Source organism: Phaethon lepturus, unplaced genomic scaffold (assembly GCF_000687285.1).
Source record: "Phaethon lepturus isolate BGI_N335 unplaced genomic scaffold, ASM68728v1 scaffold6315, whole genome shotgun sequence".
Classification (NCBI taxonomy): Eukaryota; Metazoa; Chordata; class Aves; order Phaethontiformes; family Phaethontidae; genus Phaethon; species Phaethon lepturus.
Window position 1 is genome coordinate 32,028 of NW_010541097.1, and position 16,875 is coordinate 48,902.

The window sequence follows — 16,875 nt, forward strand, 5'->3', positions numbered from 1 at the left end:
CAGAACTCCAATGAAACACGGTGTTCTTTCTGCTCTGTTTGGGCCACAATTGATTAACACAGGTCTAGAAAACACCAAATTGCATAAATCCAAAACATACTCACATAACAAATTACATGTGTTTAGAATTAGATCAGGACTGCACTTACTTTTGTCTGGTATGTGCATTTTCTTTTTTTATATCACTGAGGTGTCTTTCAGCTGCTCGGGCTGTCAGCTTTGGGGAAGGACAAAAATCAGACGCTTAGATAATGCTATTTATTAATTAAATGCTTCATAAATGTGACACGTTCTAGATCTAAGACTTTTTTTTTTCCCCCTATCTGAAGTGTGTGGACGGTATTTTCACAAGGTATGGCTCGTATATAAAGCATATGAAACAGAGCCTCAACATACGTCACCAAATGACATTAGCAGCTCTACTACACAAATTTTTGAGGAATGACATGGCTCTCCTGCAGGTTCTTTAAATTGCAGAAATTAAATTCTTTGGCTAGAGCTGCTTTGAAATATCTACAGAATACGTACAAGATTTAAAATCTCCAGTTTTATATAAGGAAATTTTATTTTAAAATCATATAGTTAAAAAACTGTAAAACTATGACCACGAGGCACCATAGCTTTTAACAGGATTCTATCTTATACAGACCATTCTGTGAAACTGAAGAATGTATTAATCAGTAGATATTTTTAAATTTCCTGTTTGGAAAAAAAGGTAAAAATGACTTTGTAGCAACATTCTTAGGAAGCTGTCAATGGAACATATTGTTCCCACAGGACAAAGTCTTCTATTAGTAGATAAAAGGAGTGAAGTATATCCAGGGAAAAATACTAAAATGGCATTGAAACAAGGCCAAAAGCTTTTATTATAAGCAAAATGTCACACACTTGTTAACTGGTAACATTATTCCAGCAGATTTATTGCTGCAGCAAATAATATTGTAATATCATTCTACTATGCTTATTGGTATCCAGCTCAATTATTTTAAGTATTTTATATGATACAAGTATTTTTAACATGCTTTTGTGTATTTCTGCAAGAAATCCGTATGTTTAAAGGTGACAGGCTAGAGTTAATTTTTATTATCTCTTTGTAATAAGAAACAAAAAAGTGATAAAGCAAGCTATTCAAATCACAGAAAAGGAAAATGCACAAAATTCAGAAAATTCAGTATTTAGAACTTACCCAATTATCATGAGCTTTTTTCTCATGTGAAGTAATCTGTGAAAGAGATATTCATTAGATCATTATTCACCCAAGAAAGTGTATGCTCTTCGTAAATTTAGTGTGTTGATAATTTATAATGAGACATCCAAGCTTAAAATTTAACTTTATTGGAAAGTTATCCAGTGATCTCTGCTATGAAATTATGTTGGTCAAAACCATATGGCATTAAGAAGGGAGCAGGGGGGGAACCACCCAACAAAACCAAGCCAAATACAGTATCACAACCTATCTGAAAGTGCCATTTCAGTCACAATAACATCACATACCTGATTCTGGTAAGAACGAATGGTTCTTTCTAGCTCTTCTTCCAGATCTTTTGCTCGCTGTCTGTAACAAAATTGGGATTTATGACATTGTAATAAAATGTGGAGGAAAGTAATTTTAAATACAGTAAACACAATGGTAAACACAAGGTTAATTAAGATTTTTTTTTTTTATCCGAGAGACAGTATTGTCCCCTAGGCCCATGAGATACATAAAAAATTATAGTAGCAGTGGAAATTCTAGGACCTAGATCAGTGCAAACAGGAATGTAAACAAAAGAATGGAACCAAAAAACCCAGCATCTCCACAACTTTCCAGTGGTCTGTAATACGTTTCCAATATAAAGGATATCCCTCCACACACGCCCCAAGAGCCAGCCTCGCCCCAGCTCAGCAAACATGTCGGTGTTTCTGGAGCATCATACTGTCACAGGCTACCACAGTCAGTCCTGAGGGACAGTCACTTGCACTAAAGGTATTTCAAGACCACAGACAGTATGATGCCATCTTTGCTGCCAGCTTCCCTGCGCACAGCCTCTCTAGGTTCTACGTTCTCTAAGCAGGTGGGCCAAAGACACATTCATTTTTTAGTTATACTCCATTTGCAATATTAATATTCTCTTTAAAATTAAGACGCTTACAAAGTTCACATTCTGAGTAAACCAAGAAGGGTGAATTCTGTCTTCCTGTACGAATACTGAAGAATGTCTACAAGACCTTTACATTCTAGAGGAAGAATTAATCTAATTAACTCTTCGGGAAGCATTGTTGATCAGTATCCTTCAGTTAGTCAATACTGCCATAAACACTGAAGGAATATGGGGAACATACATTACGGACTGAAGAATTATGCCATAGTTTGAGAAACCACAGAAACTAACCAGAGGTACACAGCTGGTGTAACACAAAACAGAGCAAAGCAGTTAAACAACTACAGAAAATATTCCCACATCACAGTATTTTAGTAAAAAATTTTTAAACAACAGTACTGTTTGACAAGCTTAGAGATACAGAATAGAATACTATAACCATACAACATAAGTATGTTAGGATCTATAGGAAAACTGAATATTGCATTTATTTCATAGCATTCTCTTAACTGCTTATTTTTATCTCTGTTCAGTAACGGGAACTAGATTAGAGAGACACTTCTACCATTCCATTAAAGCTAACGTCAATATAATTAGCATTCAAATGGAAGAAAAGTTGCTAGTGATCTTCCATACCCAAGGTTTTTAACAAAGCAAAAACTCCCTTAGTATGTACTATTACACACAAGCTAGCATGTAACACAGACATACAAAACAAAGAAACTGTAAGAAAATACATTCACTTATGCTGGTGTTTTTATTAATTCTCTATTGCCTTTTGTTCACTTTGGAACAAGTGATTACAACAACTAAAAATCTGTAATTACCTGTAGCTATTTAGTTCTTCAGCAGCATGATTAATTTTTTCATCTACTTTAGAAAGCTTTTCTTCCTTCTGTAGGCGTTCTCTCTCTTCTACTGTCAGCTTCCTTTAAGAAAATTCAAAAACTATGGTTAATTCTGTTCCAAGTCAATGATTTTGTAGTTGGTCCGTCTAGAAAAATTTCTCTAATTATTTAGGCATGATGAATACATGATATTTATCAGTTAAAGAGTTTTATAGGTAACATATGAAGTGGTATAAATAGCACTAGTTTGTATTCATATTAGTTTATGCAGTTCATTAACTGTTCTATATCAAACAATGATATTACCACTATTCCTAAAAGGAATCAGGAAGACAATCCATATTCCCAAAGAACACTTCTGTTGGGGGGGAGGGGGGGGGCATGGAGGGGAAGGGTAAAGCAGCCACAAATCAAATCAAACGAACTAAAAACCAAATTACATTAACTTTCAGTGATTTGTTTTGGTACTTCTTTACATTTTAAAAGAATTTTCCAGAGAAGAAAAATGTTGTTATTAGCTACTAAAAAAACAGGTCTTAAAAAACAGGTTTTTTTACAGGTCCCTCTTTTTCTATGCCTTATTGGGCACTACAGAAGAGAAAACCTATATTCCAGACCACAGATTATGCACAAGGTAATTCTGCAGAACACACATGAATACTACTGCTGCATACAGCCCTGAATGGATATACTGATCATTTTTCTCTAGACAGCAGTCCTAGCGATCAAACTATCTAAATCATGGATCTTTCAAACACGATTTAAACTTCTTTTCTACTCAATCTTCATTTCAAATTTTCTATTTCCTTTGTCTGAACACACCTAGCTTTTAAAAAGATGCCTTGTTATTACTAATAGCCTCTTTTATTCTACTATCTCATCACACAAACTTCTCCCCACTCCTTTTTGGCTTTACTAAAATCTTTGATAAGCAGCATATATTTGCTGAGCTTCAGTGCGGTATTTTTAAGTATCACCCACCTGGTTTGCAAACATTTTTCCTTTCTGACTGCCCATCATAGCTTCTTTTTAATAGGTTCCTTCCCACCACCACCATCTCTTTTTTAAAAACAAAGGTTAATGTAGTGGATTTCTAGGTTTTGTTGGGTCTACAAAGATGCCAAATATCTATACAGACATATATACTACAGAGCAAAGTATTGAAAGCAGTACTTTAAAAAGGTCCTGCATACTGCTCAGTACAGGATCAAGAGTTGTGCTGCTTCCCTTGCCTCAAGATTATGTCTGCTCCTTGAAGAAATAATTTCTGGCTAGTAAAACTGTAATTTTTACCATCCTGCCCTGCTCCTTCCCTTGTCCCATCCATTCATACACTTCTGAAGGTTACTACATGGCCCATCCCTATCAAATTTATTTCTAGTCCTTAACATATTTCCAATTTCAACCAGTAAGTCATGATCCCTACTATCATCCTGACTGTGTGGCAGACAGTACAGCCTTCATATTCTATCATTCTTGGTGAGAAAAGCCAAATTCACAGGTGTTCTATGTTGCTTACTGATAATAGTTAGCTTGCCTATGTCTTAACTCTAGGCTTAGTTTTATATATAGCATCACTCCTCTGCTGACACTACTAGCTCTCTTTACCATATAGAATATACTTCACAGTTAAAGTAGCTACTGGTTATCTTTCTTTCAGGAACTTTGATAGCTGTACTACATCATATCTTAATTAAAAAAAAATTATAAAAATCAGGCTTTCCAACTTTACCCACCTTATTTCATAGATTAAAAATTTGTTACTTCTTGTTTCATCTTTGTTTCTGTACCTGCTTGTGGAAAAGTCCTAAAATAATATACCGCTACTTTCATGGAAACAATTTCTATAAAATTCCTGTGATCACAGATGTACATGAAGGTGTAACATAACAGGGTCTTCACAATTCAGAAAACTCTGGAAAGCAGCACTCAAATTTTCAGTAATTTTAAGCCCCCCAAATCAAAGAGTTACATTCAAATCAAACAGTAAGTATTAAATATAAAATAGGAACCAGCACCTGTGTAGTTTCATTTCATTTTCTTGATAAAGCTCAGTCATTACTTTAAGTTTCTGCTGAAGTTTTTGAACTTCACTTTCAAAACGTTCATTTTCAGACTGCAAGGAAGCTTGTTGACTTCGAAGGTTTTCTATACGTTCTGTCAAATTTAGATATAATTATATTGGGACAACACACAATTTACAAAATTAAACTATTTGCAATATTTTAGTATATAAAAAGTCTGTAAAAACCTTTGATCCTATATTGATTTAATAAGATAAGCAACAAAATGTGACTATATTTCAATAAATTATACATGTTGAGAAGCAGTATTGCTCCTTTTGATGGGAAACTAGCAACTATACTCTCTGCCTGCCACAAAGTGCAGCTCTGAGTGTATACCTAGCCTTTGCTCCAAATTGTATAGTTACTTTTAAAAACAATGCAGTTTTGTAATTCACTGTACAAATTTTCATTTAGGGCTCTTATTAGTGTAATTATTCTACTAAAGGAGTAAAATCAGTACCATTATACACTCTTGCAGATTTACCCACACAAGGTCTTGCTGAGTAGCCTGAAGGGGTAACTCAGATTTGTCAAACTACCTTATCTTTCCAAGTTAAAAATCAGTCATGTATCTTTTGCTATTTACTATTCCTATGCCTCTCCAAGAAACAGAGAAAGCTTCAAGTAACTTTGAATATCTTGATGGGACAGTGTTACAAACAATTTGGAAAACACACTAGTCAGTTTAAAGGACTTTCAAAACTGAAAAATACAGTTTTACAGAGCATGTCATCACCCAAATAACAAAGCACAGTACATTCAAATGTGATGGCTACTCTGCTGGCTGTTATCTATGAAAGCAATAGCTAATTACAGGCTTTAATTTGATTTGAAGTGGCAGCGTTTTCATTTCATAAGATTTAATTATGTCCTACACAAGAAAGAAAAAAAAAAAAGAGCAAGATCTTTTAGGTTCAATTCTCTAAACACAGTATTTGGGATTTTAAGAAGTATTGAGCTTGCACCCATTACAAACTCATCACAATTAAGCCACCATTATTAATAGATTGTTTTAAAATTTGGATTAAAACTCCATCGTTTCATGTCTAGAAATTGTGTAAAGATACAAATATCACTTTGCCCATGTATTTTAAGATTCTGTAACTTAACGGTTATAGAATATTCCAAAGTACATCAAAATCTGCAAACAATGCTTTAGCAATTTCGATTGCTTTACCTCTAAAAACAAATGTTTAAAATAGCTAAGCAACTTAAACTCAAGCAGGCATTTTAAGAATCATGTAGAGCTATTAATGTAAACTTAAATTCAGTTTTTACTGGAAGTAATACTTACAGTCTGTCACACTATTTTACAAAAGTAGCACCTTATCATAAAGGCAAAACAACATGTAATTACCTGTAAGTTCTCCTTTAGCCTTATTTTCATCAGACAGTTTTGAATACAATTGATCTCTTTCTGTTTCCAGAGTCTTTAAACAGGCATTTAACTACAAAATTAAAATAAAAAGAGAATTTTAAGATTACCAGAAAATGTTTGCATGCAAATATATCTAATTAAAACATTAAAAGATGCTGAACTCTGTGATACTGATATCTATATACAATTAAACTTATCGTAAAAATTGCATAAATTCCCTCTAGTTTCCCCCCTTCCACCCACAAGCTTCTTAAAACTACATACCTTTGCAGCATAGATCAATTTCTTTATAGTTCGTTTTTGCTGATCATCTGATTGACAGAATAGAATAATACGTCACATAAAAAGCACAAAAAGGTTTGTGACAAAGCTTACTACTATTGTTTTATTTTGTTTTTATAAAAAAGCAATCCCCAACATATCATGATAGGCATAGCATATTTGGAGAAGGAAAAAAAAAAGCAGGCAGGGCAGAGAATATGCCTATATTCTAGTGCTTTGTTTGCCAATCAGCCTCGGAATGCTCATGTTGAAAGTGAGATGCTGAATACACACTGTAAGATTTACTGGTATGTGCCCTCTAGTATAATCAGTACCAGCATTAAAAAGAAGCTGCAGCAAGGAAAAGGAGGAAGAAAGGCTCTTCCGTGCTGCTGTATTGTGGGGACCCACATTTACACCCATCTGATTCCACTGCTACCATACTGCCTGCAACAACTACACCTGCATAAGTACAAGGAAGCAGAAATTAGGCTCTAAGGACCCACAGTGCTTCTGCTGGGAGAAGCTTCAAGAAGAAATGAAAACAAGGTTTCCACTTAAAAATGTTTGAGAATCACTGCTTATAACTAACACAGGCTAAAGTCATTCTGCGAGAGACTGAGCACTGTCTTTACATCGCCCTCCGATAATATGTATAGCTAAAGTAGCTATATTCACACACTGTTAAATAGTAGCATAGGTTGTTATGCTGAAGGTGTCCAAGCATCAGTTAACTGTCCAATATGAATAACATTGGGTGAGTTCTGAAAATCCAACTTCTACAAAGCTAATCTTCCAACTTTCCAGGAAGTTTGCTGGTTCTGTATTTCTAAAACATCTATTACATCAACATTTAAGATGTGAAGCTATACAAATCATACCTAAGTGCTCTCCATTCTCAGTTTCACCCTTGGTATCTGTGTCCCAGTGATTATCTTCAGCATCATCTTCTTTTATTGCTGAACTCCAGTCTTTCATCTTCAGTAAGTATTGTGTCAGCGACTAAGAAAAAGCCCACACAAAACACAAACAGTAAAATAAATACAAGCAATTAAAAAGTAGTTACTATTGCAATTACTTTTTCAGGATTTCTGTCCTTCGTTTAGTTCCCTTAGTAGATTAAGTAAGCCCATATACTAGGGGGATTCTAGATGTCTGATGTTACTTTTTCTCTTACAACATATACCTGCAGATCAACAGGTATGCCCTTGTGATGGCTTTTCAGATAGCCAAGTATGCATGCTTTTAGCAGGACTTGTGTATATAAAGTACACACATGTAAGAATACACTCCCAACTCCCCCACTCCAAATTAAAAACACACATGAATACTCTATCAGAACAAAGAGTTTTTCCTTATTTAACATGCTGGCTTCCAGGGCTATCAGACTGCTCCACTGTGTGGCTAAGCAACCTTTTTTGCTTAGCAGGAAACAAGACATTAGAGGATGGAGACAGGAAATTAAAAAAAACCCCAACCCCAAACCAGCTTAATACATATTAAGACAAGGAGAGGTTGTTAGAATTTCTTGGAACTCAATGATTAGCATCAGTCTGAATAATTTGATTCAATGCTAGCTGTCATAATTTACCTTGACTTGACTCTCTTTATTTTTCAATGCTTCTTCTATATCTGCTTTAGACGATTCAAACATCTTAGTTTGTTCATTTAGTTCACTAAATCGTTCACCCCATCCTTCAGCTTCTTGTAAGAGCTAAAAAGGGAAATACCAGATTAGCATGATTGTCTATTACAACCAAGAGTTAAGGATGAATAGCACTTGAGCCTGTTATGTATATTACTTTTAGATAAGCAGAATTTTAACGTCTCACCCATCAGTAAGAATTAACAGAGATAGACTACAAGACAGTTAAACCTCGAGAGTTGAAAAATAAAACTTTTATGTTATTGTCCAGTTGCTTTAGCTGCAATAGCTCTCCATTGTAATTAGTTGTTAGGATATTTTTAAACATTTATAAGAACAGTTTAGTTAATATTCTAGTCAGTTTAAAGACCCTGATGTGACAATAGCAATGGATATAAAATAGTGACAATTTGTGTAATAGCTACAAAGACTAGGCAATGGGTGGAGAGAACACTAATTCCCCAGTATGCAGACACTTCTGAAATTGTACCTGTGTCTTTTCAACTTAGAAGAGGCCAAGGAGGCAAGGGAAACCAGGAAGCTTTTTAGACAGCTATTCAAATTCATGTGACTTGTAGAACTACATTATTTCTCCTACTCTCCTTCATACCTCTTAAAGTAATTTTAAAATTTTATTTTAAAAAAGCTTCCTTGTTAATGAAAGTCACAGCAACTGTACGTCATCAACACCTACTAGTATGTATCTTTGAAATTAACAAAAGGGCAGACAGATTCCAAGGTTACATTTTACAGACATCCCCTAGTAAAATCTCATTTCACAAAAATACAGACGTAAACGGATTAGTGCACTTAAGCACCAGTTCATTAAAAATAACCACTGCAACTTATTAACTAATTAAACCATGCCTTCATATTGTGAGAACAAAATTGAACTGACACAAATTTCTGTTAAGACAAACCATGCAGTACAAAAACATGGGATACAGTACAAAAAATTTGTTTTAGAGTCTGTCAAAGAATATTGCTTAAAGTTGCACAACAGGCAACCAATTTAAAAGCAGTGAAAGTACAGAAAGGAATAACTAGGTTGAGCAACAAGAACATGAGAGCCAGTTATATCAAAAATAAAGCCAGAAAATGGTAGTTAAACAGGGGAACTGCCATGCAAATAGACAAGCAAACCTGAACACTACTTATCAAAGATAACTAGAAGGCATAAACCAAAAAGTATGTGACTAGAATTGGATGAACCCCACTTGGCACACAACTGCAGTAAAAGCCATGTATGAATTTTCAGCATCATGCAAACTATGTATTACGGATAAAACAAAAATACTCTTTATGCTAATACTGCTCAGATGATGTACACAGGCAACTACTTTTATCATTAAATGTCATCCTCAAAGGGAAGCTAAAGTTTAAGATTCCTTCTTCATAAAGCCAAAGAGAAAATAAATTGACATGACTTTACACACCTGTAAGAATTACAAAAAAGAGAAATAGCAAGGATTTGCAGTAGGCTAAAACAATACATTTTTCTAATGATCCTGCAAAAACCAAAGAACAGAAAGTTTGGAATTCATTAACAGTTCCCTTGTTCAAACTAAAAGGCCCAATCCTCTCTCTGACACATCATATATCTGAGACAGCACATCTGTTACAATGTTTAAGCTATGATGTGCCAGAAGATTATGACCCATTAGTGCAAATGGACAGAGGAAGAAAGTACTCTAGTTTCTGTCAACAAATAACACCTTTGTTACCTTTTGAGCATAAGTGAAACTCCATCTTTAAAAAAAGTAAGAAAGAAAAATAAAAAAGGGATATGGATACTCTAACATAGCAAACTAACTCACATGCTTACAACAACCTCATAAAAGAGAATACAAATAAGCAAAGCAAATACTTTCTCTTCTTTCCTCATCAGGTTCCATCAACTCTTATCAGGTTTATCTACTAAAAAGCATAGTAAAATACAACATACACAAATATTCTCAAATTACTAAAAAGTGCAACAAAGCTCAGTTAACAACTGTAGTGATTAATCCTTTTGATGACCTTTAAAGGTCCCTTCCAACACAAACTATTCTATGATCCTAAATAATGTGGTTAAGGAGCTACTATACCCTGGTTATCTTACCTGGAAGGAATGCAAAAAAAAAAAAAAAAACACAAACCCACTTATTTTTATCTAGGAACCTGGCAAGTTAACTACATCCTGGAAGTTGTTTTCACTGATTTTTTTTTTCCTGGTTTTGCCTGATATAAAATAATTGCCTATAAAATGTAGAGTAATTGTCAGCACTTGGTACTATCTTACTTTAAGTATTTTAATAAAAGGAAAGAAAAAGAAGATTCTTTTCACACACACACAACTATTTGGATTTTTTGTTTGAACCCAAGAAATTACCAGAGAAAAACCAAGAAAATCCTTCTCTCTTAAAACTTTGTGTACTGCTTCTCAAGATTTATTACATAAGCATACTGTCACATTTGAAATAAAGCATTAACAACTGACCCTTCCCTCCTCATAGAAACAAGAAGAATGTATAGATTAGACAAAAAACTCCTGAAAGAAAGTAATTCTCAACCAACCTCATCTCACAGTGAAAACACCTAAATCTACTGTTTCTCCACTCACAGCTTCTAATAAAATCGTTGTCTTTTTTTGTAGTCACAAACAAGTACTCATTCTAAAATTGAGGGAAAAATATGAAGTTCTACTGGCAAGAGCTGTGCAGAACTGAAATATGCCTCCTGCAGAAAATCTTCTATTTCCAGTAACTTTGTTTTTTCTGTATCAGTAAGTCTGATATGCACAATGTTTTTATAGAAAGGACTAAAGCACTCCTCAGCTTTTTATGACTCCTAAAACCCAAAAGGCCTATACTTCTACTATGCCCCTCTGCAACATATCTATCAGGTTGCTGCTCAGACAACAAGGAGATCATCAGTCAGTCAGGAAAATAAGCACGTATTCATTAAAAAAAACAACCACCAGAAACAAAACAATCCCAAACCTTCCAAAAACATTCCATGGAACATTTAATGTTCAGAGAGAATACCTTTTTGTTAGAAAAAAAACAGAATAATTTCTTTGTAAAACTAGTTATGGCACAGGACAACTACTGCATATTCTGAACATTTTAAAATAAACAGCATTATTTGGGATCTGGCTACAGCACTGAGGAAAATAAACAACTATAATTTGGGAACAGTCTTTTCTGTCCCTTCATATTACTTACCTGACCTTCCATGAGTTTATCCATAGTGGTACTACAGTAAGTTTTTTACCTGCCTTCTGCATATTCTGCAATTTCTTAATTACTTTTGTTTTCTGGATCAAGAATAAGCATTTTCTCTCTGCCTCTGTAGAAGCTCCTAGCTGTGGACTTGCTCAAATCTTTCTGCTTTCCTCCAGGTCTCAGAAAAATTCGTACTACTCTTACTTATATTACCATATGCTCACCTTCTCCCTGAACTCTATGCATGTTCTCCCACAAACTCTAATTAGTAATTTTCTTTTAAAACAGGACTATTTTAGACAAAGTTATTCCAACATAAAATAATTTTAAAGCCATGTCCTCTTCCTCATTCCATTTACTAGAACACGCAAAGGGTATTAAACACATTGAGGAAGAGCTCCTTGGAGAAATCATAGTTACATAGTATCATGAGAAAATATAGTATTTCTAAGGATAACCTACCTGTTTCTCACTCTCCTGGAGATGAGAGTTTTCATCTACTGCATCTTGAACAGATGTCTTGAGTCTCTCTGTATTAATCTGATATACTTTTAGGGTGGACTTGGCCTAAGTGAAATAAAAAACTGTGTTGTTTAAATGGTTTGGGTGAAGATGTTGAGTAGGGTCACAATGGTATTACTGGACTTATTCTAGCTGTGCTATATACATAAGAGTAAGAAGGCAAAGAAAAGACAAAGGAACTGTAAATCAAGTCACACAAAAGTACTAAGCCTTACAAAGTCTTCTGGTTTACACAGCATATTATTTCTGCACCCTTAGTAGAAAAAAAAAATTAACTACATGAAGAACAGAAATTGCAAAGATTTGAAAACAGAAACTATATAAAGACTGGACATACCTCATCAGCTTGTGACTGGATAGATTTTGCTTCATCCTCTAAAGACTCCACTCTCTTCTGAATTTCAGCCACCTGAAAATTATTAGTTGTCATTTAGCTTCTTCCACAGATTTGACTGAAAAGGTCTAGACAATTAATAAAGCTATTTAATTTTCAAACTGAGAAGGTTCTACTGCCCAATTAATAAAAAAAGCTTTTCTGAGTATATTCCTTTTATTAGGAAATGACAAATATTAGAAAATTGTCATTTTTCTAATATGCTACAGGGAGTACAAGGGGAGACAAAATGGAAAATTTTTGTTTCAAAAAAGCCAACAATAATAGTTTTGTCTTCTCCATATGGAAATTTTTTGTGGGATTTTTTTTTTAATTACTAGTAACAAAGACAGGATTCTATTTATTCTTACCAAGTTATCATTTTCTGATTGCTTAGATATTTCTTCTTCCAGTTCTTTTTCCAGATTCTCTATTTCTTGGTTGAGTTCCAAGTTTGAATTGTTCAGCTTTTCATGCATTTCCTAAATCAACATATGACATTAATTACATATGAAGACAACAAGTGTGTTTTAAATATGACATCGAAGTATGTTTAGTAGATTTTTATCAAAGATAAATCTCAAAGTACTCTAGAGACTCTTGCATGTAAACAAAACCTATAACAATTAGCTCTATAGGACCTGAAGTGCAGAATGAAATAAATCTACTTGCTTTTTTTGTTACATAAATTTTATAAAGCCTATTCACTTTTTTGGAATTCTTTTACAAATATATTCTCAGTTTGGGGGATACAAACAATGTAGTGATGATTTTTGTTTACAACTGTGCTCCAGTAGCCTATGAAATATTTGAATTAAATCAGGTGTGAGAAAAAAAATACCTCATGCACTACTGCCTCTCTCTCCCCTAGAAACAGGAACAATTTACTTTTTAAAAAATTAAATATTGTCTAATATGCCATTTGCTCTAGTATAAATAATTTTTAATACAATTGTTGCAAAAACTTCTCTTAATTTAAATGCCTCGCTTCTATGTCATTTTCAGTAACCCAGGACTAAAATAACAATCCTCTCCATTAAAACAATTAAGGTTTTTTGTTGTTAGTTTTCGGTTCTGGTGTGGTGTTGTTTTTTAATATTGGCAGCATTTTCCCGAAATACTGCCTGAAATTGTAGAAATAAAAGTTTCCATTTATCTTTTTACCTCAAAAAAAGATGTGTCTGTTGATTCTTTCATGACATCATCATCCTTCAGAGAAAATTCTAAATCTTCAAACTGAAAAGGAAATACTTTATGTCAGAATGTATGTAAAGAATTGCTTAAATAATAGCATTGATTTATGATGCTCTAGTCTGAAACATAGACACCACCTAAATATTCACAAATGCACCTGGCTGAAAATCAGGAAAGCCTTAGCCCTAGTAGATTATCCCAGTGGCATAAAACAAAGACATTTTAAAGTTGCTTCCAGTGAAATATATTGAAATAAAGGTAGAACTTGCTAACACCTTAATTGCACTTAAAGGCATTGACAGGAAAAAGCATTTGAAGAGTCACTTTAAAACGCTTTAAACATCTTACTTTTAGATAAGTTTAATACTTAAATACTTGATAAATTGAACACAGTTCTGTGACACATCTGAAAGCAGTAAATGAGGATCATTACCTCTTTTTTGCAAAGGCTCAGTTTTTCAAGAATTTTGCATTTGTCTTCAACTAGTTCAGCAATTTTATTGGCAAGCTGTTTTTCCCTTCCTAAAAAAGGACAGACAGTTAAGTGTTGCAACATCCAAATAATTAAAAGGAGAAAAAAATTAAATTTAAAAAAAGTTATATGCCAAAAAAATATAAGCTTACCTACATAAAGTCGACTTCTAACCTGAAATAAAAAGAATAAATACTGAAAACGTCTGATCAGTTACTCTTGCATAGTATCTGAAAACTAATCTTTTAAGCTGTGGTTCTATGAGCAGTTTAACCATGGAACTTAAAAAAAGAATATAAACACAGGCTGCTGTTAAAAATGGGCAACTGCACCCTCTGCTCGCACCCCCTCCATGGCTGTGTGTTTGCCCTGTCCTTCTCCCACTCTAATTAAACAGAGAGAAGAGGGAAAATGAGGTTAGTTTTCACCTGGATCACTTTTATAACACACCTCTGTATGACTGCCAACACAAAGTGGTAGTAGACTGGTAGTAGCCAGAAGAGTAGGAAAGGGGAGGGACGGGAAAACTCCATGTGCCAGCTCAGACTTAACTTCCTATGAGGAAAAAAACCCCACACATTATCATATGTAAGTTAGAGCTGCAGTAAGGGTCCTACTTGATGGGCATCCTGCCCAGATGCAACTCAGTGGCAAGTGCCAAATCGGCAGCTGCCACGTGGGGTTTAGTGCCCTAGAATCAAAATCTAACAAACTGTTAAAAAAAATCTGTCACAAATGGCCTGGACAAGAGATGCAGAACTTGGCTGAACCCACAAAAACTTTACAACACAGCATTCCTCTCATGGGCCTGGATCATGTGCCTGACATACAATGGGTCCCTCAGATTTTCCCTGTTTCATCCTCATTTAAAGCTGTGGGATCACCAAGGAGTCCAAGTAACAGAAAAAGGGGAAGAAAGTCATAAGCACACCTTATCCTATCATCCCTCAAAAAAACAAAACCAAACCCTGTTACGTTTGAGTAAGTAACCATTAATTCTTCAAAGAGCAGTCAGTGCAGTTCTAAGTATGGATGACTGAAAAAGCTAACAATAACTTCTGTAACATCTAATGCCTTAGTGACATGTGCAGGAGGAAAACAATACTAGAGTTGCTGCTTGACTGGTTTCAGCTGAAACACCTCTTTCATACCACCTAGAGGGATGCTGCTAGAAAACAGAAGGAATGACCCAAACTATAGATACATTAACTTATTCAACTACAGATCCCCTTCCAGACAATCTGGTGGCATTTTTCTAGACGTAAGCTGATGTTAGAACCCTAAAAATACAGTTGCTCATATCTGAAAAACTAAACCGCTATGCCACCTATCTTCAAACATGAGCATCATTATACCTAACACCAAAACCACATTCTGTCTATTTGAGAGCATACAAAAACTGGGGAGAAATTCAGAACACTGAATTATGGTCACTAACCCCATTTCATTAGTAGGGAGAGTATGGTAGGCTGCTATTTCTCAGATCCTCACTCACAACAGAAGACAACACTCAAAAATATGATCTGATTTGTGCATTAAAAGGTTTCAGTACTGCATTTCTCAAAGTCATCAGCTTAGTGCTCACAAACAGCACTGGTTCAGTGTTCTAATAAACAGAACCAAGATCACTGTTCAATGAGTTTTAAAATGCCTGCCTTGAAGGGAATCCATCTGGATTGCTTTTGCTTACAGTTACCCTGAAAGACCTGAGCTGGTCTGACTATAGCCTGAGATATATCACAGAGATATCAATACATACAGCAATACATACACCCTAGGGAAGACCTCTCTATCCCGTGAAAATAGTTTACAGGCTGACTTCAAAAGTCTGGTCTAGAAATTAAAAAGGAAGCCTTACTAGAGCGAGTGTCATTGAATTTCCTCTAATGAAAACAGTCACTCAGTACATGTCCAAACACTTACCATCTTGACAAAACAGACTACTTCTCAATTTCTCTTTTAGAGGGATTCTAAATTCAATCACAACAGATTTAAAACTCTGAAGTATTACCTATCTTGAACAGAGTAACAATTTCAATTCAAACCATTAGTGCACTGTAGATATGTGCATGTAATTTTAACACTTACTGATTGATAACTTCTATACAGGAACAAGAGAATTGTAAAGGCTCCAACAATGCCAGCACAAATCACTATTTCCCATGGGAAACCATACAGATCAGGACCAGGTCTTATATCTTCAGGCAGTGAAGCCACAGCCTGAAAAATAAAGTTAAAAGCTTCAACTAAAGGAAAAGAGGTTAATATCTTCAATAGAAAAGGCATTACATGTTGACTTAGTTTACTTCTAAGGCTTATACAAAAAACTCTGAGAAAATAGTTAGGAGAACCCTTTGGCTTTTAAATTATACACTTACCAAATGAGAAAAAAAACAGCAGAGAGGAAAGTTCCAACAAGATATGATGATGACTAGATAAAGCTCTGAAAACTTTTCCTTCCGAAACTACCAATTACAGTATATTCTCCTTTGAGTTGTCTACATATTTCACTGTTAGAAGAATCAATACTAATAAGTATTTAATGATCTACTAGTAGAAAATTAGTTTGGTGGAAAACCTGCTCAACCAACTTCATGCTAAAATAACATCCTGAACACAGTCAATGATATAACACATTTTAAACACTTAAATACACTCATATTTTATTTGTAAATGGGTATCACTATTTTCTCAACGATATAACCTGCTTAATGTAGCTCACGTTTACTATGTGCGACCTGTGTTTAAGAACGTGTTACTGTGCAGTGAAGTCTTAATCTCGATTTCTTTAATAAAACGGCCAGGCTACCCCCATCTCAAGCCAAGGGG

The 16,875-nt window shown here is 34.6% G+C and overlaps 1 protein-coding gene across 1 annotated transcript in view; it reads right to left on the reverse strand.

Annotated features, from left to right (window-relative positions):
• CTAGE5 (CTAGE family, member 5) overlaps positions 1-16,292 on the reverse strand; it is a gene marked incomplete at its 5' end in the record, with an annotated part of 25,405 nt that extends 9,113 nt beyond the window's left edge. Inside the window, 16 exons of the mRNA XM_010287624.1 lie at positions 150-217; positions 1,187-1,222; positions 1,495-1,555; positions 2,909-3,010; positions 4,948-5,086; positions 6,353-6,443; positions 6,638-6,684; positions 7,516-7,636; positions 8,226-8,348; positions 11,948-12,052; positions 12,345-12,416; positions 12,752-12,862; positions 13,545-13,616; positions 14,008-14,096; positions 14,199-14,220; positions 16,135-16,292. Coding sequence (XP_010285926.1) covers positions 150-217; positions 1,187-1,222; positions 1,495-1,555; positions 2,909-3,010; positions 4,948-5,086; positions 6,353-6,443; positions 6,638-6,684; positions 7,516-7,636; positions 8,226-8,348; positions 11,948-12,052; positions 12,345-12,416; positions 12,752-12,862; positions 13,545-13,616; positions 14,008-14,096; positions 14,199-14,220; positions 16,135-16,292 — 1,417 coding nt within the window. The remainder of the gene's footprint in view (positions 1-149; positions 218-1,186; positions 1,223-1,494; positions 1,556-2,908; positions 3,011-4,947; positions 5,087-6,352; positions 6,444-6,637; positions 6,685-7,515; positions 7,637-8,225; positions 8,349-11,947; positions 12,053-12,344; positions 12,417-12,751; positions 12,863-13,544; positions 13,617-14,007; positions 14,097-14,198; positions 14,221-16,134) is intronic.
• Positions 16,293-16,875: the final 583 nt, after the last annotated feature.